This window comes from Kwoniella bestiolae, chromosome 1 (assembly GCF_000512585.2).
Source record: "Kwoniella bestiolae CBS 10118 chromosome 1, complete sequence".
In the NCBI taxonomy this organism is placed as follows: domain Eukaryota; kingdom Fungi; phylum Basidiomycota; class Tremellomycetes; order Tremellales; family Cryptococcaceae; genus Kwoniella; species Kwoniella bestiolae.
In genome coordinates this window covers 1,901,088-1,923,053 of record NC_089241.1, presented here as the reverse complement: position 1 = coordinate 1,923,053, position 21,966 = coordinate 1,901,088, and the positions used below count along the sequence as shown (strand labels likewise).

The 21,966-nt window shown below is 47.9% G+C and overlaps 10 protein-coding genes and 1 non-coding gene across 11 annotated transcripts; 9 read left to right on the top strand and 2 right to left on the bottom strand.

Annotated features, from left to right (window-relative positions):
* Positions 1–239: 239 nt before the first annotated feature.
* On the top strand, positions 240–1,144 carry I302_100724 (uncharacterized protein; the record flags this gene model as incomplete). Its single annotated transcript, XM_019190736.1, has 2 exons — positions 240–354; positions 456–1,144. 2 exons carry the CDS (start codon positions 240–242, stop codon positions 1,142–1,144), a joined length of 804 nt encoding a protein of 267 aa, XP_019047484.1.
* Positions 1,145–1,932: 788 nt separating this feature from the next.
* Positions 1,933–2,527, top strand: I302_100723 (uncharacterized protein; the record flags this gene model as incomplete). The annotated part of the gene is made up of 2 exons (XM_019190735.1): positions 1,933–2,038; positions 2,178–2,527. 2 exons carry the CDS (start codon positions 1,933–1,935, stop codon positions 2,525–2,527), a joined length of 456 nt encoding a protein of 151 aa, XP_019047483.1.
* A 721-nt stretch (positions 2,528–3,248) lies between these two features.
* On the top strand, positions 3,249–3,618 carry I302_100722 (uncharacterized protein; the record flags this gene model as incomplete). Its single annotated transcript, XM_019190734.1, has 2 exons — positions 3,249–3,267; positions 3,332–3,618. The coding sequence occupies 2 exons, from the start codon at positions 3,249–3,251 to the stop codon at positions 3,616–3,618; spliced, it is 306 nt and encodes a 101-aa protein (XP_019047482.1).
* A 100-nt stretch (positions 3,619–3,718) lies between these two features.
* On the top strand, positions 3,719–3,834 carry I302_100721. Its single transcript, XR_002022027.2, has one exon. It is a non-coding gene; the product is annotated as a 5S ribosomal RNA (ribosomal RNA).
* Positions 3,835–4,348: 514 nt separating this feature from the next.
* On the top strand, positions 4,349–6,578 carry I302_100720 (uncharacterized protein; the record flags this gene model as incomplete). The annotated part of the gene is made up of 5 exons (XM_019190733.1): positions 4,349–4,466; positions 4,542–4,678; positions 4,761–5,331; positions 5,404–6,305; positions 6,393–6,578. 5 exons carry the CDS (start codon positions 4,349–4,351, stop codon positions 6,576–6,578), a joined length of 1,914 nt encoding a protein of 637 aa, XP_019047481.1.
* A 671-nt stretch (positions 6,579–7,249) lies between these two features.
* On the bottom strand, positions 7,250–8,728 carry I302_100719 (uncharacterized protein; the record flags this gene model as incomplete). The annotated part of the gene is made up of 3 exons (XM_019190732.1): positions 7,250–7,643; positions 7,757–8,029; positions 8,178–8,728. The coding sequence occupies 3 exons, from the start codon at positions 8,726–8,728 to the stop codon at positions 7,250–7,252; spliced, it is 1,218 nt and encodes a 405-aa protein (XP_019047480.1).
* Positions 8,729–9,091: 363 nt separating this feature from the next.
* On the top strand, positions 9,092–14,125 carry I302_100718 (uncharacterized protein; the record flags this gene model as incomplete). The annotated part of the gene is made up of 10 exons (XM_065869137.1): positions 9,092–9,441; positions 9,606–9,948; positions 10,025–10,127; positions 10,202–11,028; positions 11,107–11,491; positions 11,562–12,063; positions 12,152–12,961; positions 13,051–13,298; positions 13,409–13,507; positions 13,584–14,125. The coding sequence occupies 10 exons, from the start codon at positions 9,092–9,094 to the stop codon at positions 14,123–14,125; spliced, it is 4,209 nt and encodes a 1,402-aa protein (XP_065725209.1).
* An 838-nt stretch (positions 14,126–14,963) lies between these two features.
* Positions 14,964–15,380, top strand: I302_100717 (uncharacterized protein; the record flags this gene model as incomplete). Its single annotated transcript, XM_019190730.1, has 1 exon — positions 14,964–15,380. One exon carries the CDS (start codon positions 14,964–14,966, stop codon positions 15,378–15,380), a length of 417 nt encoding a protein of 138 aa, XP_019047478.1.
* A 560-nt stretch (positions 15,381–15,940) lies between these two features.
* I302_100716 (uncharacterized protein) lies at positions 15,941–17,183 on the top strand (the record flags this gene model as incomplete). Its single annotated transcript, XM_065869136.1, has 6 exons — positions 15,941–15,972; positions 16,085–16,334; positions 16,467–16,631; positions 16,711–16,817; positions 16,952–17,046; positions 17,107–17,183. 6 exons carry the CDS (start codon positions 15,941–15,943, stop codon positions 17,181–17,183), a joined length of 726 nt encoding a protein of 241 aa, XP_065725208.1.
* A 1,125-nt stretch (positions 17,184–18,308) lies between these two features.
* I302_100715 (uncharacterized protein) lies at positions 18,309–19,485 on the bottom strand (the record flags this gene model as incomplete). Its single annotated transcript, XM_019190728.1, has 5 exons — positions 18,309–18,371; positions 18,472–18,559; positions 18,660–18,728; positions 18,864–19,027; positions 19,096–19,485. The coding sequence occupies 5 exons, from the start codon at positions 19,483–19,485 to the stop codon at positions 18,309–18,311; spliced, it is 774 nt and encodes a 257-aa protein (XP_019047476.1).
* Positions 19,486–20,003: 518 nt separating this feature from the next.
* Positions 20,004–21,646, top strand: I302_100714 (uncharacterized protein; the record flags this gene model as incomplete). Its single annotated transcript, XM_019190727.1, has 7 exons — positions 20,004–20,008; positions 20,135–20,323; positions 20,410–20,589; positions 20,670–20,835; positions 20,957–21,204; positions 21,287–21,390; positions 21,453–21,646. 7 exons carry the CDS (start codon positions 20,004–20,006, stop codon positions 21,644–21,646), a joined length of 1,086 nt encoding a protein of 361 aa, XP_019047475.1.
* Between the last annotated feature and the right edge of the window lie 320 nt (positions 21,647–21,966).

Here is a 21,966-nt window from a genome sequence, read left to right as displayed (position 1 = left end):
TACCTTTCAGGTGAAACGCGCCATGAGGCAGAAGGCGATGAAAGGATGATTTGAATGTGGTTGAGCTGAGATTGAAAATACTGTCTTTCCCATTTTCGACAACAATCCCGAGCCCTTGGTCAGTTATACCTAGGCTTGACTTTTTTCTTTATTCTTCTCTCTTATTCGAGATAGTATCACAGTTCATAGCCGCCCGCTCAAAAATCTCAAGCCACTCGTGATCTATCGCCCAGGATAAGATGCCTCAACCGAAATCCGTCATCATCGATGATGAGAACTACCACCAACCCGGGATATGCGATGACTTTACGTCGCAGTTCTCGCCTGAGGAGATCACGGATGAGGATCATGCGCGTGAGTCGTGCTATGTTCGATACAGCTCTTCATATCGTGAATCGCCCCATCTCACAGAGCATACAGCTGACATACTGTAAAACTCCAACGAATCCCCCTAGATGCCACCAAAAGTTTTACCCTCACTCATCAAATCATCTCTGACCCCACCTTATCCGATGATACGAGACAATCTTACCTGAAGGAGGTGATTACGTTCAAGAATCGTAATTTCGTTAATCCAAGGAATGGACGGAATGCGTTGGATGTTTACAAAGAGTTATGGGATCGTTATTTTCCTGAAGAGAAAGATGAGATAATGAAGAAGGGTGCAGATGCGGCGGACGAGGAGTGTTCAGTCATCCTTCCCATTGCTGAGCAATCGAGCGAGGACGAATCCCACCCTCATCCCGAAAATGCGTCATCCTCAGCGTCAGAATCATTGAGCCAGGCTGCGTCCTTACCTACCGGACCCAGATCTCGAATATCATCTCTGGGAGGTGATGTCCAACGAAGGATATCGCTCATTGAAAAGAATTATTCCTCGCCCACTGCTGCGAGTCTCGCTAGATCCAGACCACCGCGTTCGCGTTCCAGCTCCTCGACCAGTCCAACGTGGTTATCGGATTATGCCGATACCCCTTCCCCTCCCGGGGACGATCGCACGGGGTATTTCATGAAGTCGTATGGACCCAGAGGCACACATAGTACTGCCAACAAACTCAAGGGATTAGGTCTGAGTATCGATGGGATACTGAGCTCGTTCCCCAAGATGAACGTCGAGGAGAATAGTACCGAGTCACGGAAGTAGTTAAGAGAGGTAGCAGTGTGATGAATTGCCAGTGCATCGCATGGGAACTTGTGTGAGAGTTGGATCATCAGGCTCAGACACAGGTTGTACGTGCAGAAATCCTTGATTGGGAGTAGTGATTTTTTGAATGGGTTTTTCGTATGCTGGCCATGGAGTTGGCTCCTGCGATATATATATGCACGGATGTACCATATTTCTAACGTGACAGGGGATCGTAGACTCTCACATCCTGTGTGCCGTAGAGAGATTGGATATAGAAGTCACAATGTTGTTTACGGAGCTTGCACGCCTTACACGACACGGAGCCATCACAGGACAGTTGCCTAAACAAACCTCAAGATCCGGCGTACTGGTGTGCTACTTGTGTTTGATCATGAGCACTAGGATGATCCTTAAATCGTGTGAAGCTTCCTACAGACACGCATCGCTAAAATATCACTCTGCGGAGTTTCGCACGGATCTTGAGAGTATTGAGAACGCTATGAGCATAAAGGATCTGCTCCTTTGACATTTTCTCGCCCCACCGAAGACAAGTGGGCACGGATGACAACAGAGGCATTGGATGTTGAGCAATACGGAATCTGAACAGCGAGATGACAGGAAGTCTCAATAACCTTTCTTTCCCCCCTTCGTCTTCTCTTCCCTGCACGCAGCAGACATATATATAAGGCGCAGATGAACCTCTGTGCAACTTTAATCGAGTCGGACACATACACATACACAATAATCAGGTTGGTCATCGACTCATCGCAATACCTCACACAACATTACAGTAGCAATAAATTGAAATGTCCTTATACTACGGCCGAGACGGTAATTGTCATTGGGACGGTGTTTGTGATGAGTACACGACCGAAGACAACCCTGATCCTTCTAATAGCGAAGACATTGAGCGTGAGTGCTGCATGAGGATTTCAAGTATCATGTGATCACTCGTCTCGTCTCCTGTCCCTTCAAAGCCCCTTTTCTCTACCGATAGGCCTTCTCGACTACACGGTATATAAGTTACTGATCCGCGATATAACGTGATCAGATTGCGTATCAACCGGTAAGCTGACTGTCAGCATAATGCAAAATCGTACTATCCCAAAACCAGAGAGAACACAAGACCTCGGATTAGTCACGACATTCAAGGACCGGACCTACAAGGATCCAACCACGGGCGAAACCGCCCAAGAAGTGTACACCCGGCTCTCCGAAAAATACGAGACAGAGTCGCTCAAACCAGATACTGGTTCCCCCATTTCCCCTACTCTTCCGGATGACCAGGAGATGCCCGAGAGAGGTACGGTGAGGCGACGGGTTTCCGAGCTGGAATCCAGCAGTCCACCTACTTCCCCTACTTCCGTATTCAGCTTCTCTGGTTTCGATACTGCCCTATGACCCTTGAGTCCTACTGGTGAGGCCAAAAAGCTGTATAGCGGGACTCCTACCGGAAGTATGGTAACCAGTCCCAGAAAGCCAAATCAGGCTGGCTATTTCGATCGATTGCCCGCGAGTCAAGCGGGGGCGGGCTCGATGACTGGTGGTGCTCTCACCGAGTCTCCTATTCAGGAATGATCACTGTTGACAACAGTTCCATCAAACGTTGGACACGAGATGAGACGGGGTAGTATATAAGGAGAGGGACACATCAAATGATTTCTGAGTTGTTGAAAGGAGTGAATAGTACTTTTATATTGAGCAAGCGATGCATGCATGTGCCACTGTCGACATAATACAATGCGAACCTCCGAGCCACTTGGGGGGAAACGCTGATCTAGGACGGAACGATCCTTTCTTAATCATAAAATCAACAAATGATCAAGAAACCAACGCACTTTGACCACAGACTTCGATCCGAATATATGAGCAGTACTACCGTGCAGGGGCTGTCTTTGCATGATTCGCTAGCTCTTTTGATTTTCTGGAAGCGAAAGGGAAATTACATCGACGCAGTAGAGAACGGTCCGCGATCATCGGTTGTTCCAGTGAGTACATTTGCTTCTGGTTGTGATCCCTCTACGAACAACATTTGCACTCTGTGTATTATATTTAAGGACTCAAATCGAGAGACAAGATCTACAAAGTACCACAAGCCGTACAGTATCTCCACTCTTGGAAGATGTCTATAACTGATAAAAGTAAGTAAATTTGGTGCTCACACGATGCCATGATATGAGCAATAAGGTTATCCCTTCTACGCAGATACCTCGCCAAAAGATCAAACTACCATCAATGGCTCTTCTTCTGTGAATGGAAGACGACAAACACTTCTCAACAGGCTGGCTGCGAGTGGGAATGACGATCTGGGATTTGCCGGATCTACCTCCGGAGAGGGTACCACCATGGCTAGCCAGAGCACTGCGCACCGGGCGAATGGTCATCCAAGCACAGCGACTGGGGATGAAGACCTAGATGAAGCGTATTTGAATAGACCTAACCGGCAAGGGGGCTTGATAGACCAGTGGTTGAGATACGCAGGTGGGAGATGAACGTATGACTATATCTCAGAGGCCAGAGTATCCCCATTGTTCGTCAGAGGACAGATGCGTTACGCATATACATACTAGCTATCAAATTCTAGACTTTATCTACGGCCATAGAACCTGGAAAACGCTGCATCCCGTTAGCTCTGCAAAGCTCAAGCCGAGTATCGCTCGGTTAGTACCAACGTGGGGGACCAGTTGGGAGTCCCGAGTGCTGTAGTTTTTGCTGGCATGTCTGGCGGGATATGTTGTGGGTCACACCGACTAATCAGCCCCCACATAGTGTCTGCGTTCTCCTGCACTGCATGAGGGCCATAGAATAGCCAGTCAGTCCCGTCGACACAAAACGAGACCTGGTCCTTTTTACATCTCTCTTTTCAGTGCATCGATGATTTGATTTTTTTGGCTGCAATGCTAATGCCACAACCGACCTGTCACGCGCCACTTAGCGTGTGTATGGTGTCAGTTGAGTCATTCAGGGGTGGCTGGATAAAACGAGCAGAACGCGTCTTACTTCACTCGACTAGACCCTGAATCATTCATGTCTCATCCATCATTCAACCGTACAACCTGCTCATCATCATTCCTTCCTTCTTCATTCCTCCCTCTTCTTCACCAAAGGCCTGGTCCTCCTTGTAGATCATATACATCTTTACCTTGATCACACCTTCCTTATCACCGTCATAGCCACATACACTTGTTACATACACCGCTAGGAGGGGGAAGACCACACACGATGCTGCTCAACGAACTGGTCAAATCAGGTCCATTGGCCAAAATCTGGTTATCCGCTCATCAAGAGAAGAAGTTGAGTAAAGCTCAAGCGTTGGGTGTGGACGTAGGGGAGAGTGTCGGTGAGCGATCGCTTCCTCTCATCATGCTTATTGATGCGCTTTAGATCGAAGCTGATAATCATACATGCGACTCAGATGCTATCTTAACTCAGGATGCTGCTCAACCCCTTCGATCGTCCGGACCATTGATGTTGGGTGTAGTGAGGATCTATTCGCGTAAAGTCGGGTACCTCTTTGATGATTGCAAAGAAGCCAGAGAGAGGATATCACTCGTGAGCATTGTCCATCCGTGTCATCCTTACTCTAGTCCATCTCGCACATAGAACATCGCTAATACTTGGTATGTTCCGATAGGCCTTCCGACCAGGTATAGTCGATTTGCCAGAAGATCAACTTCGAGCGTCCAAGAACGCCATCACTTTCCCAGACGTGCGAAACGAATTCGATTTCCTAGATTGGAGCTGGACTGGACCATCGCTTGGAGCTCCTGAAGCCCCCTCAGCAGAGGCAGCCATCAACCTTCCTCGTCCTCGTGAATTCGGTGCATACAATTTCGGTCGACCAGCCGCTCCCTCCATTTACGGTGGTTCCACCGCCGCGTCCAGAGCGTCTCAAGATCTAGGTGAAAGTGCATTAGATTCGAATGATTTCTCGGGAATTGATCTGGGTTTGAACCTCGAGGGCGAAGAAGGGGATATAACGATGGAAGCTGGAAGAGACGTTATGACTCCCATGTCTAGGTTTAGTAGAGAACGAAGTTTGGGGTTGCAGAAACGAGCGTCGAGTAGAGATTCGGTCGGGCTGGGTAGTATACAGGGTGGTGATATGGGGATTGAACCTTTGGATTTGGGGTTGGATTTCGATAATTTGGATCAACCTTTGCCTGAGCTGGAAATCAGGGAAGAAGATCGATCGAGGAGGGAATGTAAGTCCAGTCCAGTGTAGCAGATCCATCCAATGACTGGCGGCATTACTGATCGCGTATGATCGATCGTAGCATCTGCGCTCTCCACCCCTCCACCCCTCTCTCCACCTCCCATCTCTGCCGATACCGCCGCTCAAATCGCTGCTGCTCCTCAAGCCGCACCTAAAGCCAAGAAGCCAAGATTGGTCCAAGCCGATGCCGAACTTGAACTTCCGGACGAACAGCGAGATCTCTCAGCCATTCTGGGCGAAGAGCGATACATCCCTTCTGATCCCGAGGCAGTGAGATTACAAGAGATCATGGCTGATCCTTCAGCCCATTTCTTACCTATTATCAAGGTTGGAGGAGAGAATATGATCTTCGCTGGACCTCAAGGCTTAGCACCCGAGTTGGCCGAGCTGTTTACCTTCCCCTCCAACGTCCTCCGACGATCTAGGGGTACGGATGAAGAAGGTGATAGAGCTTCCAAAAGACCTAGGTTGGCAGGCGAAGAAGAGGAGGAAGTTGAAGCTGGACGAAGGGTTGAGAGAGGTAGTGAAGTTCCCTTTGAGATGCCTTCAGGGTACGGTATGGAAGGTATGGGAGGAGACGATTCATTCGCATTCCAACCTGAGGAATTACCTTACGAGGAACCTCTCCTCACTACCCCTCGAGCTCAACGTGTCGTCCCAAGAGAGAGGGAGCCTTCCATCGCCCCCTCAAGAGCAGAGTCGATCGCTAGGGAAATTCAATACGGTGGAGAGGCTGGTGAATTCACATTATCAATGTTCGATTCGAGGACCTCTGCTGCTGCTAGAGAGGAATTCTCTCAATTGAGCCAGAGTCAACTTTCGACGCCGACCAAGGGGAGCGAGAAGACTACGGCGAGTGGGTTCTCGAAGAATACTAGTATGGCTATGGGGTTGCTGAGGAAGGAGATCGACGCGATTGAGGAGGAAGATAAAGTGGTTTCGTTTGATAAGCTGGCTGAGAAGGTGAGTCGCCTCGCCGCTGCTTCTACACTAGACACTGCTTCCAGATGAGGTGATTTGCTGATTTTGGTTGTTTTCATTGCGATGTAGTCCACCAAACGTGCGGCCTCGTCATTCTTCTTCGAACTTTTGGTACTTGGTACGAGGGATTGCGTGAAGTTGGAACAGACCTCTCCATATCAAGATATCAAAGTTAGAGGTAAAGAGAAGCTATGGCCTGAAGGTGAAGGAGAAGGTTTGGGTGAAGGTGGAGAGATTGCTGGTGTGATCGCTTAGACCATTTGAGGTTGCTATATTTGTGAAGTATGATGGATCGAGGAGAAGAGGGAGAAGAGGGATTTGCGATGAGATTGGGCCGGATGAGGGAGAGTTCTTGGTATCCATTGATTGGTATTTTGCTCAGTTTCTTGTCACTTGCTGGTCAAAGATGGATGCTTTTGTACATGTGTGTTATAATATTATAGGGTTCCTTGCTTAGGTCGTAGTTCATATACATATCCATACCAATATCCATACTTCATAGCTATTTGTGGATAAATGATGATTTACGATAAAACCAGAGATGTATATACGATGTGTATGATAAATTCGAATTTCTTCGTGATACGAAGGGACCCAACACGATGGTATATCAGATCGACTTGGGTGAGAAGACGAAAAGAGGGATAGATGGTGTATGCTCGATTATACCAAAATGCATGCTTATGTCAACAGGATGTCCAATGCTATTCCCCTATCTACCCACCAGTCTATGAATATATGATATATGTATATAATGATTCTAAGGTATACAAGAACGTCCGTCTCCGTCCACTATGTGCCCAACGTTCTCTGTGTTCGGTGCAGATACATCGTCAATCCCTGTACAGTACACCTCCGCTGTATACTATAATCTCCACTTCTTCGTTACCTTTCAACGATCTTCGTCATCTTATGGTCGGAAACAGTTAATCCCTCTCCCTACCCCATGTCACCTCGTCCCCCTCCATCCTACCAGCATTCCAAGGCACCCACCCACCAAAACTCATCCCATAGACCCCCTCATATTCATCCAAACTATCTCGTTCCCTATGACTCTGCAAGGGAGGACACCACTCGAATAATTCTAATAGTTCAGGGTTGGAGGTATGATACGGATGATATTTGATATATGGATTTCGTAGTAGTTTCTTGGTGGATAAGGGTGGATGACACCCCGTAGGAGAGTTTAGGAATGGCTTGAATCCGAATTTGAGCTCGCCGGCGTAGTGTTTGGAGAGGTCGGGTAAATCATCGTTGATTCCTATGTAGGTGAAGTTTTGGAGGGGGAAGGCAAGGGCGGAACGATGGAGGTTTGTGAATCTGTATGTGTTTATCAGCCTTCCCATTCTCACCATTCCCTCGTCTTGGTTTCTTCTGTTTAATTTGTATATGCATGTGTATGGGGAAGGGGAAGCGAGGCCATACCAACTCACCGACGCTCCTTCATGCCGTATCCTACTACTGTGATCCTCTCAGGATACCTATCCGTGACTTCCTTGAACCTCGCTATGGAAAATAAAAGATTCTCGTAGCTGTCTAATGCGTATTCTTCAGTCGCTGCTCTGAGATTTAACGATAATGGGGCTTTCGATTCGCCGTCCGAAGGGGAGATGGGTGTAGAAGGTAAGAGGTCAAGGGCGTGGGCAAGGTTGTGGTATGAAATTGCTTCTGGCAGGGGTGGTGAGGGGGGAAGACGGGTTGCTCCTCTAAGCATTTAGAACAAATATCAGCGAGATTGCGCGGTTGAAATGACTGAGAGTCTCTCGGAAGACCACCCTCATATTTATGCCTTCCTTGCTTGAGACGGTCGAAGAGGTGTACACCTTGAATCACCAAGACATGCAGCCCACTCACCCAGAGAAAATCAGCAAAGCATTATTATCCCTCTTGAGCTCCTCCACCCCCCGTTGTATATGCTTGACATAAGTCCTGACGCTCCCACCCTTCTGCATAGGCTCCAATATCCAATCATCATTCTCATTCACTTTGTCCGCATCATGTCCTAGCCAGATAGCATGACCGGGTACCATGATCAGATGATTCAGCTCGCTGTACCTCGGATCCCTCTCTATGGTAGTCTCTATCGAGAGGGGTATACCCGACCTGAGTTGAGAGGGGGTGATTAGGTCGTCCCATCCTTTACTACTTGTAGTTCTATATGTCGATGAGCTCGGTCTGAATGTGCTGCTTGAGGAGAGTAATAGGTAATTTAGATTAAGGATGAGGGAACTCGATAGGCAGAGTAAGAGTAGAAATACTGCCAGGTTCGTTAAGCGCGTACGCGATCGTAGTGTTTGGAGAACCTGCTGGGAAGAGGAGAGATTGTGGTTTGTCGGGAGGGAGGGGAAGTAGGTTCGATTGCGCTTGGATGTTGAGGATGGGAGGGGGAGCATATTGGAAGGCATTTTGCGGGTTGTGTAGCCCCAGCGAATCGTTCGTATGAGGTACACTCGATTGTCCTCCTTGTCTATGGCCTTGGACAGGTCTTTGGGCTACGATATACAATGCAATGCAATGCGAAGGATGAGATATGTTGTTATGTTGAATGAGGCTGAATACGAAAAGACAAAACAAATATATCAGTTCAGTTCGGTCAATTTCAACTCAACTCGCAACCCGAATTCCAATTACGATAGCATGTCTTCCCATGATTCATGTTCATTCTTCTCGATATATCTACCTTGAACCTTCACATATACCCATTCTTTCATACCTCTCAACCCTTCCGATAGGTGTACCATCCATACAGAAACAATGACCTCATGACAATGCTATCACCCGCCCAAGTACCTCTCCCCTCCTCACCATCCACCACCGCATCCCGACGATCCTCTTCATCGGCCCCCTTCCAACCTTCCCCCCTCTCCTCGCCATACACGGCATTCCGACCTCGACTAGACCGGAACCCTACGTCCCTTACCGTCCGACAAGAGGTAGCAGATCCATTTAGAGAAGGATCAATCATCAGCGTGAATCAACCTGTCGGATCTATCTCGATCAGTCCGAATGCTCGGGATGTGTGCTTGGCTTCTAGGAAGGGACTGTATATACTGGATTTGGTGAATCTCAACAATGCGCCGAGGTTCATACCGCAGGGTGGGACATGGCAGATAGCAGAGTGAGTGGACCATCTTCTTTCATCTGAGCTCCAGTATCCTTCTATCTCTCCACATAGAGGGTAGAGTAGTAGGCGTCCTCACCTCCAATGGCAACTTTCGTCTTCAGGACATTCATCTGCTCTAGATGAATCTGTACTTTAGGCCTGCTAACTTTACATCGCAGCGTCCAATGGTCCCCACATCCGGCAACATCCAACCTAATTCTCTCCACCTCCTCTCAGAAGCTGCTCGTATGGGACCTCGCTGCCCAGAAATCCTTGAAGAAAAGTATAGATGCCCACGCTCGAGCAATTACCGATATCAATTGGCATGCTCTCAACCCGAATCTCATGGCGACCGTCTCGATGGACGCAGGGATCAGGGGATGGGATCTGAGGTGCTGGGACAGACCGTTCATGCGACTATGCGCTTGGGGAGCGGCGGGTACGCAGGTCAAGTGGAATAGAAGGAATGAGTTCATACTGGCGACGGCGCATAATAACCTGGTGCAGATTTGGGATCATCGAGTGAGTGGGGCTGATGTTGGCTTTCAGGAGCTTATACATGGGGTACAGGATTACTGATGGTTTGCTCGACGAGTAGAAAGGCTCTGTACCGCTTACAACGATCAATGCGCATGGATCGAAGATCTATGGTATCGATTGGGATAGGAGGGATAGAGAGAAGCTTGTCACTTGCTCGCTGGGTAAGTCCTAACTCTCTGGCAATGTATATTCGTAGACAAGGGTTCAAGCTGATTCTGCGTACGCTGTGATGTAGACAAAACAATCAAATTCTGGACTGTACCAGAGCTACGCTCTTCCACATCTAGCATAATTGATTCCGATCCATTCGCGACTGTCAATCCACCTGACAAACCTACATCGGTGGTTACCACCTCCTATCCCGTCTGGCGAGCACGTAACCTCCCCTTTGGTCGAGGTGTACTATCTTTACCTCAACGAGGCGAACAAGCTTTGGAATTATTCGCTCCGGACGATGATACCCCTGTAGAGCGCTTCGAAGGACACGAGAACGTAGTCAAAGATTTCGTGTGGCGCGTTCGTGGAGGGGACGATGCTTCGTTCGATGATAGGGAATTCCAACTCATCACATGGGGTAAAGATCGTACGTTGCGTATCTGGCCTGTCGAACGATCCATGATGGAGAAAGTGGGATATAGATACGGTAGCAGGATTGAAATGTTGGTCTCTAGGAGGGGAGCAGCAGATATAACGTATACTCTTGATCCGGCCGATGCTGAGAATATAGAGGATAATTTGAAGTTACCCCCGCCGTTGGTAAATCCAAGTAATATTACTAGACAGAAGTTGACCCAAGCTCAGAATAAGGCGAACGAAGCTGGGATGACTCGTGGTGGAAATAAAGTGAGAGGGATGGATCAGCTGGAATGGTTGACGAAAGTAGTCAAGACTGCTCCATCACCTGATGCTTCTACTATACCTAGTAGAGTTGGGTCGGTAAGTAGGAATCCTAGTAGGAGCAGAGGTCAGAGTGTGGAGGGTAGGAATGAGTGGATCACCTTGAAGGATGAACTGGTATTACTCAATAAGCTGTTTCCGAGACCGAAGATCAACTTTGAGAAGGCAAGTCCTCTCTCATCTCTTCAGTGGTGATTGGGGATAGAGTATCACTTCGCTAACAACGTTGCGTGCAACCTACAGATCGACCTGGCCCAACGTAGATTGACAATGTCGATGCAAGGCCCATGGGCGAACGGCGATAGGATGGCATTTATCCGGATCCATTGGTCTTTCCCTCCCAATTACCCTTTCGGACCTGAAATACCCACTTTCGAGTTGGAGCGGAATCCCACTGTATCACCTATAACGAGACAAATTATCGTGACTACCATACAGGAGAGGAGAGCTCATAATAGACAATGTTTGATCTCCACTACTGGGTTCTTACTTGGTTCGCATGAACGGATAGGCAGGAGGTTGATCGACGAGGAGAGTGATTCTGAGAGCGAGAAGGGGGTGGAAAATCAGAGGTTGGGTAATGTGCCGATGTTGATTAGGACTTGCGGCGCTACGTTTGGGCCTAATGGTGAGTATGAGGTATCACTGTCCGATTCGGCAAATCACTAGAAGTTGATCACAATCATTTGACGTCGTAGGCCAACTCGTCTGCTTCTTCCCTAAACAAGTCATTTTACCCCGAACTCGCCTCACCTCAAGATCACCATCCATAACCCGAGATCTCAACCCCTCGCCAATGATCAAAGCCATAACTGCTCTAGCAAGGCTGCAAAACCCCCATAAAAGAAATGCAGTACGATATAAACCGCGTATCAAGAAATTCGAGAACGTCCCGCCTCCTCAAGTCCAAGCTGGATCGACCATGACGATACACGATGTCTCGCAGTACACTCAACTTCATGCGGGTCTAGCCAGAGTGTACAGTACCATTTCGGTAGAAGATAATCTCCGACATGCGCTTGACGCGAAGAAACTTGATCATGCGGAAGTTTGGTCGACCCTCCGAGGGGTCCTATCGGATCCGCCTCCGCCAGCTTACTCGGCTTTACCCCCTCCTATGGCTAAGGTCGGTGATATTAGGAGAGAGAGGTATGATTGGGAGAGATCGATGGTGAGGAAGAAGAAGATTGTCGATCAGATGTGAGTGATTTCTTGTCAACTCGTTTTCCAATCCATGATAATTCTGCTATTTCAATTGAGCTAAATGATCCTTTTCTCCTTTACACAGGTTCACCGTCCTCGTCGCAGAAAGGAACTTCCAACTCCTCGCTTTAGTCTCCTGTATACTCCTAAATTACGAAAAGACCACCTTCATCCCTCCCCCAGCAGAGACCGTCATAAGCCGTAGTCCAGAGCAAGATTATTTCACATTGCCTCGATTTACCCATTCTCACATAACCCCAACCAGGCAACGCACAACCGGTGGAGGAGGATCACTACCACACAGCCCAACTACGAATTCCAGTTTTCGAAATTCAGGCTGGTCTCAGATGTTGAACCCCTCTGCGATTTCCTTGAGGGGAGCTTTGACTCCTAAAGACCGGAACTCATTCTCTGACCTGCCATTCTCCAAGATGCAGACACCCGGAAGCTACAGTTACGAAGATGTATCTTCACCTACTGGCGGTGTGTTCATCCCCACACCCGCATCAGCTTCTGGTATAGTGGCTACCAAGAAAGTCGAATCCCCACGTATGAAAGATAACGGTCGACCGAAAATGACGCAATCAATCTCAGCATCGGCCTCTCCACCTATCATCACCCCTCTGAGAAGTACGGGAACAGAACGATCATATCCTAGTGATGCCGGTAAACCTAAAGTCTCGTTTGGATCTGCTTCTCCCCTGGGAATGGGTAAAGGAACGATGACCCGAGCTGGGACTGCGCCTCCACCGTCCACTGGGCCCGGTACGAGCGGGTATAATACGCCTGCGGGGATTGGGGTGCAGACTCCTGCTGGGTCTGCGAGTGGTGGTATAAGCGGGAAGAAAGCTGTGAGAGGATGTGCGATCAGACTGGATTTCCCAAGGGACGACAGGTGGGTCAATCAATGCTCCACATATCTTCCTAGGCCTCGGTCTAAGTGATAATGGTCGAGCCAAGCTGACTGATGAGTGCGCGTTAAAGTCCCCCACTGTCCCTCCTCTCGGAAGAGATCAAGCCTCTATGCGAACTTTGGAAACTTGCCTATGCGGATTTCCTACTGCGTATGAATTTGCTGGAGATCCGAACAGAGTTGATCAATTACCAGTTTGTCAGTATGAGCGATCAGTCGTCAATTGCCAGAGCTGCCAGTGGAGTGAAAGTGTTGGAAGAGAAACGGAAGAATGGCTCGATTAGTCTGGATGAGGGGGGAATGCATTCTCATGCTCAAGGTGGGTTGATTATCTTTCGTTTGTATACGTGACGGACACACCACGACCCCTGCAGTCACGCTACACGAGACGAGCTGATCGATTTATATTCATATGTGATGATCCTTCAGTCTGTATATCTTGTTCAAGCCATATCGAGGGTAGTTGTCCAAGTTGCCATAAACCGCCTAAGAAAGCTGTCTGCTCGTATTGTAGATTACCCATCAAAGGTGAGTTTGGGCACCTCCGCTTCCATCTTGAATATCGTAACTCACGCTGATCTGAGCTTGACTTGTGATTTCATAGGACTATCAATGGGATGTTCAATATGTTTCCACAAACTCCATTCAAAATGCTTCCGACGATACTTCCTATCAACAGTAACAACACCTATGACCTGTCCCTCCTGCTCATGCTCATGCCTCGCTCATCGAGGTATATCCACCCCTTATTACTCCATCTCAATCAATACCAAACCTTCCCCGACGATTACTCGAGGGTTCGCCAGAGGAAATATGATTACTCCTGTTTCTCCTCCTCCTGCCTCCTCTGCTGATGCTAATGGGGCAGGAAGGGGGAGGGTGACGTACGCTAGTTTGGCTAAACTTGGGAGTATAAGAGAGGGACTGGGTATGAGCGGTACCTCTACCAATACTACCACCTCTAATCCGGGTGGTACAGCGTCTGTGGGTGGGGCATTGGGATTGGGATTGAGTCCTGAAGGTGATGAGACGCCGCACCCTGGAGCTGGGAAAGATACGCAGACTCAGACACAGAAGAATGAGGGGTTGTTGGCTAGAGCTAGATGGGGTGATGGGGGGTTGTTACACTGGAAAGGGCATGGGTAGGCCCGAGTAAGGTCGTGTTGTAATGTATGTATCAAGAGATGTATAAGGTGTACAAAGTATGTGAGACACGTTGAAACTCCAGCTTGTCGGTAAATGTTGTTTAATTCCTCAGGCGTGATCCACCTGTACGAGCTGGATCATTCGTGATGCTCAGGCCAGCGTGTGCATGCATGATGCATCTCGACCGATTTAGAGTAACTTGACCTTTCAAGATTTTCTATTGTTCATGTCCATGTTTCACGCGGTACGGATGTCTCACTCGGAGTAAGCCGGTTCCTAGCTTCCGGTCCAGGTTGGAGGGATGAAACGCTGAGACTTTGGATGGTATTGTTCAGAAAGTAGGATGAAACGGAAGACAATAAGCACTCCGGCATCGCAACTACTGGAAGTGCAATCTCGACGTGCAGGTCAGACATGACCACCGAAGATACAAGCGGAGAGTTCTGGGTCATACCGCTCCGTGTGAGCTGTGGTGAGACATCCCATCCTCGAAAAGGGGTAGTGGTATGGGTGCGATGATCTGTTTGAAGTTTCATGAACATGTTCATGCTGTTCTTTTGTTTGGCGGGGGCACAGACTGAACTTTACTTTTAGAGTTTAATGTCGTCTTCTCTGGAATGTCGAAGAGGACGCCATCATAAGAGGGTGGCCATTTTGGAAGGGCAAGTTGCTATTGTCAGAAAGAGATGGAAGATGTATATATACTCTACCTTCCCTCCTCGTACAGAACTTCATCATCACCCCACCCTTCTACTGTAAATACCGTCAACTGTCTACATTGCAGTCTCCCCTTCACTCACCTATACATTCATTCACGGACCAAGACAAACATACAAAGATGTCACACTACGACTGGCCCCTCTCACCAGTATACGAACTCCCCATCTTCCCCTCCTCCTCCTCACTCGGGTTTGAACCCATCTCCGAGATACCATGCTACGAACCGACCTCGCTCTCATTCGCTCTGAACATGAACATGCGTAAAGCCCGGTCTACCGTACTTGCCCTGCTCAGATCGCAAGATGAACCTCAAATTACCACTGCTCCTAAACATCGACTGAAGCACGCAAGAGATTGGATGACGCTCCGAAGGGTCGTTCCGGTATTGACGATATTGTTAATCATCTTGACGTTCAGCTACCTCGCGGTGAGGAGGGAACCCCTCCCCGAATGGCGGTATGAGAGGAGAGATGGGGTGGTTTTTGAGGAATTGAGCGGTATGGGGATGGGAGTACCTACTGGATTTGCAGAGTAGTCTTTTCCTGCTTTTGGGTGAGTTATGGTGCGCTAACTACGTAAGAGGGATCATGCTCATTGATAGCACTAGCTCGTTCTTCTATGCCAAAACAAGACAAGACGAGATCATTGAAAAGATCGATTTCACAGAGAGAGTGATAGGAAACGATGGAATGGATAGATGATATTTCCATTTCGGTATTACTGCGGACACGGACAATAATTTGATACATACCTCTGAATATTGCATGACCCTTCTTGTATATCCCTCTAGCAGGTATGGAGGATGTATATCTATATATAGTTGCATCTGAGTACTTGACTTGTCCAAAGGAGAGAGGAAAAGAACCATCGATATTTTCTACGTACAGGTTCTGAATGACGGGCGACACCACCGTGGGAAAGAAAGAGATCATGCGTTGACACGTGTTTACGAGATCGCTGTGTTAACTGGACGAGATATCATCAGCTACAAGTGAGCTGTATATATCACAATCAGCTTGCTCTCTACAGTGCACCTGATCATCAAGTCAACTCAAAGCTGAAACCTACTAAGCGCAGAGGAACACACAAGCCGAGATGTCGAGAGATCCATATATAGACGTAAAGCGGTAAGTCCCAATCCACACCTACCGCCCGCTTCCTCGCTGCTTGTTACTGGTCATTAGGATAGTCTACTCAGGAGATACAAAGTACTGATACTGCTATATCTCCACGGCTCAGCGAAATCGAGTCCACCCTCTCATCCCTACCCAATCTCTTATCAACCTACTCATCGTCCTCCCCCACCTCCTCAACATACCAGAATGCCCAAGAGGAATTACGCAATACCCTTCAAATCCTCGAGGGCGACCTGGAAGACCTGGAGGAGAGCGTGAGGGTCGTAGAAGATATGGGTGATCGGTGGGGGATTGATGCGGGGGAGGTGGGGGCGAGGAAGAGGTTTGTGGAGAGGGTTAAGAGGGAGATTAGCGTGGGTTAATCTACTCCTCTACACTACCTTCCCTGCCCGCTACCTAACTTTGACTGCCGAGCGAGAAGGTACAGCGTCATTCATGCGGATGGGGATGTGGAAGTGAGCTAATTGAATTTGCGGGATGAATAGGGACTACGAGCCAAGGTATCGCCCAATAAAGGGAAGGGCAAAGCCAAAGCCAATACAAAAAAGAACGGGAGGTATAAAGATAATCCCGAGACAGATCTGGAAAGAGGGTATGACGACGAAGATGATCTGGAAGAAGCCAAGAGGTGGGAAGCGGAGCAGCAGCAGGTGAGGTTCTCATTACTTCTTCCCTTTCTTTGTATGTGTCGCTGGTGAATATCTCTGACCTTGTTGATATGTGTTGTAGCTCCTTGTGAGAAGACAGGACGATACACTCGGAGTGATATCTGGTACATTGCATACTCTGGCCAGTCAGGCGGGATTGATAGGCAACGAAGTGGCAGAGCAGAGCGAGTGAGTGTTTTCTTCCCTTTCAGCAGATATGAGTCCGTCACGAAGAAAGAAGAGACCTGAATAGAAACGGAGCCTGAGCTCGGGATCAGAGTTATGCAAAGTTCCCCTTGGGCTGACCAACCCACACAAAACAGGATGCTAGATGATCTAGGTAATCGCGTGGATACGACGGATAGCAAATTGCGTAAAGTCCAGAGAACGATGAACGACTTTATAAGGCGCAACGAAGGTGAGCTATGTGTAACGTACTAGTGGAGCGTTAATAGCTCATATCATGTTGTGGGTGTAGAGACGAAATCCGGTTGGTGTATTGGGATATTGATTGTGATACTTATGATATTGCTTTTGCTGGTTATCATAACGTGATCCTACAGGATGAGATGGACAGTAAGAGAAATTTCGATGTCAGATGGCGGTCAGAAATGACAACGCTCAGTCGGGTTCGTAGACGGAGCGACACGATATAGCATGATTATTATCATCATCCACAATCGCAGAGAGGGTGATACTCTGGAGTTGTATATAGGATACCTCGTAATGCAATGTTGTATATTGTATATCGTCTGCACATTTCTTATGAGATCTGAGAATCATGATCAATCAAGTAGTCAGACGTATCTCGTCGTACTTATGTGCAGCACGGGAATGAGACTCGTGATACCGCGAATTGAGATCGATGGATAGACAAAGGATAGGAATGAACACATATCACTAAGACTGATACGGATACCCGTTTGACTCAAACTCTCTTTTCATAACTTACAGATCATCTCATCAAAGGATACAGTAAGTGTCGCCATGACGGGTAGTTTACATTTTACCCACCGAATCATCTCAGCCAGACAATGAGTGTTGAAATCTCACTTGTCCTATCTAATTTCGCCTTATCTTACACCTCAAAGATCAAGAACCATATCGCTGAGAATCTTCCAAAACCAACCTGACGATCAATCAATAACCCAAATCTCAAATCTTAAAATTCATATCCCTCCTACTGCTCAGCTCGAATCTGCAATGTTCTCCACATCCCTATCCCACACTCAACTGATCCACTCGCCCAAAACCCGCTTAGTAGCACTCGCCATCCTGCTCTTACTCCTTATTATGATTCTGTCGCTCCACACGGAAGCTAGATTTCTGGATAGGTTCTACGGCTACGGCAGTAAGTTGAAGTATCGGTCGCCGTTTGTGCCTTATACGAGGAAGAGAATCACCATATCGAGGGAGTAGCGGGTATAGCTGGGATGTTCAAACGTCGATGAATTGTGAGACAAGGTATATGAGTTCGACAACGGACTATGATCACCAGCTTTTGTTTGGATCTGAATCTGAGGTGTTCATGCAAGGCTCCTGTGGATTTGTTGGTACGTACAATGGGATGTTGAAATGGGTATATAAGATACATATAATCGTGTCGAGATATCATGCAGTATGGAAGGTATACATAGTGATGAGCGAGATGGGGTATATGTTCGATCTGAAAGTGAATGCTCAGTCTTCTGACTCTGCTTGACGTAATTTCTCTTCTATCTCATTTAAGAAGTTGTTCAGTTCCTATAACACATGACGGGATCAGCACCTCTCCTTCAGATACGTCAAGAGTATAGTGCCAAGTGGATTCAGAGCGGGTGAGCTATGGTGAGTACAGACTCACCTTGTCATTAGGCTCATACTGCAATCCATCGATCAAAGCTTGTTTGGCATCTTCGAACCTTTCCAATCCGACCAAAGCCCGTGCTTTCCTATTTGGGGCGAGATGGGTATCAGCTATGAGGATTGCTACGATGTAATGGACTAGCTGTATGAGATGGTGATCATTGGAGCAGCGGGAGCAAGACTGACCTGAAATGCCCCTTTGTCCATGGTCTTTTCAGTATTACTACTGCTTCAGCATCTGCCAATGCGTTTGCCCTGTCGCGTGACAATCAGAGTATCAGCTTGAATCGAAATCAACAATGTCTTGTTGTACATCCTGTCTATCAGACTTGTTCTGTTCTGGATCGTAGACAGGATAAAAACCTCCTGGTCCATGGAATTTAGACTCACCAGGCATTGACAAACGCAAAAGCAGCTGATCTATTACACAACGCTATAGCAGTTTCGTCCCGTGACAGAGCTGATAATTCCCATGGTGGTCTGGATAAAGCCATATCTGCTGATTTCGAGTATGCCTGGATGGCCGCTGGGAATTGTTGGGCTTTAAATGCGGTCTATGAGATTGAACGGTATTAGCGGTCAGCGATATTATCGTCAACTCAACGAGAGAAGTATCACCCACATTCCCCTGCTCCTTCAGATTCTTAATCATCTCCGCCCTCTGCGGTGGAGGAGCCACATTCGGAGGAGGGGGTATAGCCTCTGGCGGAGCTGATCTAAGGAACTGATGCATGTAATTCAAAGCGTTGAAATCGACATTACATTCTTCGCATGATGATTGACCGTGATCCGGACAGGTCACTACGATCCCCTGCTGAGGAGGCACGTTGGGTGGAGTGGGAAGTTGGATAGTCTGGAGGGCGAAGGGGACGTCTTTGTGCGGGAGGGAATCTAGGAGAGTTAGGAGAGCGGGGTTGACTGGAATTCCACCTGGTGGACCGCCTGGACCGCCTGGGCCGGGTTGTAGACCTGCTGGTGGGTGGGGGTGGGGGTGAGGATGAGGGTGGGCCATGTTGCTGGGTGCTGATGGTGTGAGATGAGTAGTGCTCGTCGTGTGTTATAGCGCATATGTATCATCGCTCGAATGCTCTTCGACGTGTACCGGCAACTTACAACTCGAGTGGAGATTCAAAACATCTCCGCGAGGTCACCTTCTAAAGCGGAGTCATGAATAAGATGTTCTGACTATGCGAAGACATCAACTCGTGACGTCACGCGTCGATCTGCTTCAAGGTGGGTGGCGAGAGCCGAAAGAGGGATTAGATGAACATCACTCAACTTTAATGATTAGGGTGGCTGGTTATAAAATAAATAAATGATCAACAACAAAGAACGAAAGAAGGATCATCATCTTTTCCCCACATTCACTCTTTCACCCGCCCATCCATTCATACATAAGCACCACTCTCATTCAGTTACCTACTTCTTACCAAACATAACATATATACCTTAAATACCCTATCTCACCCCTTTGTTTTACATTCCATTCCCACCTAACATTAACATTACTCCACTTCGAACCAAATCATCATGGCGTAAGTAAATCACTCGCGTTCGTCCACCACCCATCTTCACTCAACACTTCCCATCCATGCATACATACTTACTTACTTACTGCTCGACAAGATGTATCATCACTGACACCCATTCCACCTCTACAGCTCCTTCACCGGCGCACTAGGTTCCAAGAGGAAATCCGACCTCGCTGAAATTGCCGAATCACTAGGCATCTCAGATCCCGAAGCTAGAGTCGCAGATCTCGTGAAGAACATTCAAGCTCATTTGGATAGGAACGAATCTGTGTTATCTAAAGATGCTAGATACAAGGGGTTGTACTACAAGAAGCGAGCGTGGGTGTAATCTCCCTCTCTCTCTCTCCACCATCTTCCACTTCTTCCTGTTGTGACCGAGGCTAAAGAGAATTGTCCGCCTCTAGCTCCGGTACTCACCCACCTGACTCTGATTCTGAATCACCAACCATCACAGCAGCCGACGTGAAAGCTCAGATCGTCTCGACCGCTAAATCAAGTAGGAAATCGATAAACAAGGCTGTTGATAAAGTACAGGCTACTATCGATGCTGCTAATGTCCCTTTACCCGAGAGTCCTATTGCTTTGTGAGTCAACACCTTCAACATACGGCATTCTCATCACAATCCATGCCAGAGCCATCAAGCTGATGATACGGTCGTACTAGATCAAAGATCCAGGACAAAGCTATCGAGGTTTCACAGGCTCTGGTTCCTTCTACAGAAGTACAAAGAGGTTTGACCACCCAGTTCCACACCGTCTCCAACCAGTTGATCAAGTACACTAAGGATGGTCAATTGAGGGTGGATCATGCTGTCAGACATTTGAGAGATGTGAGTAGGCTCTCCATTCCCTTCATACCAGAACCTTTTGCTTGTCCGGCGATTCCAATGGCTCATCTCATCTCATATATCCATCCAAATCCAGAAGCTGATTTTTCTTCTGGCACCGTAGCTCCTCTCAACCCCCCAACACCTAGTCCTCACCTCCCTCTCCATCGAACTCCTCTTCCTCCTCTCCCACGTCGTCCAATTTTATGATCACACATACTACTTCCCCCCTTCAGCAGGTGCCGAACGAGGAACCATCGCGTCGTTATTGAACGTCTTCTTATTCTGGGTACCGAACGCAACGCTCAAATTCAGATTACCTGAGATCCGAGCATTTGGATTGACCGACGTTTGGTCGGCTGTTGCTTGGTGGTGAGTTGGGTTTCCTCCACTTTCCGTTGAAGGGGTGGGTGGATAGGCTTGCAATGCTGACCCAATCCAACGACGACGATAGGTTCTTCTCAACCGTCCTTCCTCCCTACGCCTTATCAACCGTAGTCTCCTTCGTCCCTCAAAAAGGGACTGCTAGGCACACAGGGGCTCAAACGAGATATCAATGTGAGCCGAGTCGATCATAAGGATAGCGAATTCAGCGAAGCTGACCGATATATATGAAATAGCCTCTCACCCGCCCACCCCTACCTCCGATCCGTTAGCATTCACCCTAATCAGACTTGCGCTCCTCATCCTCCCTCTCACTTCTGCTGCTCCCTCTGCTTTCGTCGACGCATTGGAGATCTCGGGTAACCTCCAGGGTAGAGCACTCGCTGCGGGGTTGACGGCTGCGCTGGTATTGGCTGAGAAGTTGTATTAGGGATCTAGCCCCGATCGCGATCACACGCATTCGGCAGAAGAGGAAGAAATACGGTAGACAGTTGATGTGATACCCCTAATTCATACCCATATTATCTAAATGATATTTTGAACTGATGTTGTGCTCGCTATTCCCATATATTCTCCATTTTTACCCCTCTTCGAACCACGAGTACCTGATGGAATTATAACGGTCGTACTGTTCTTCATTTCGCTTCCTCTTATATTACTTTGTAGGTAGATTTCCATTCCAATCCTTCGTATGTTTATTTGGCTGGTTAAAGATGTATATAATGTGATTCCCCTCTGACAATTGGGTCA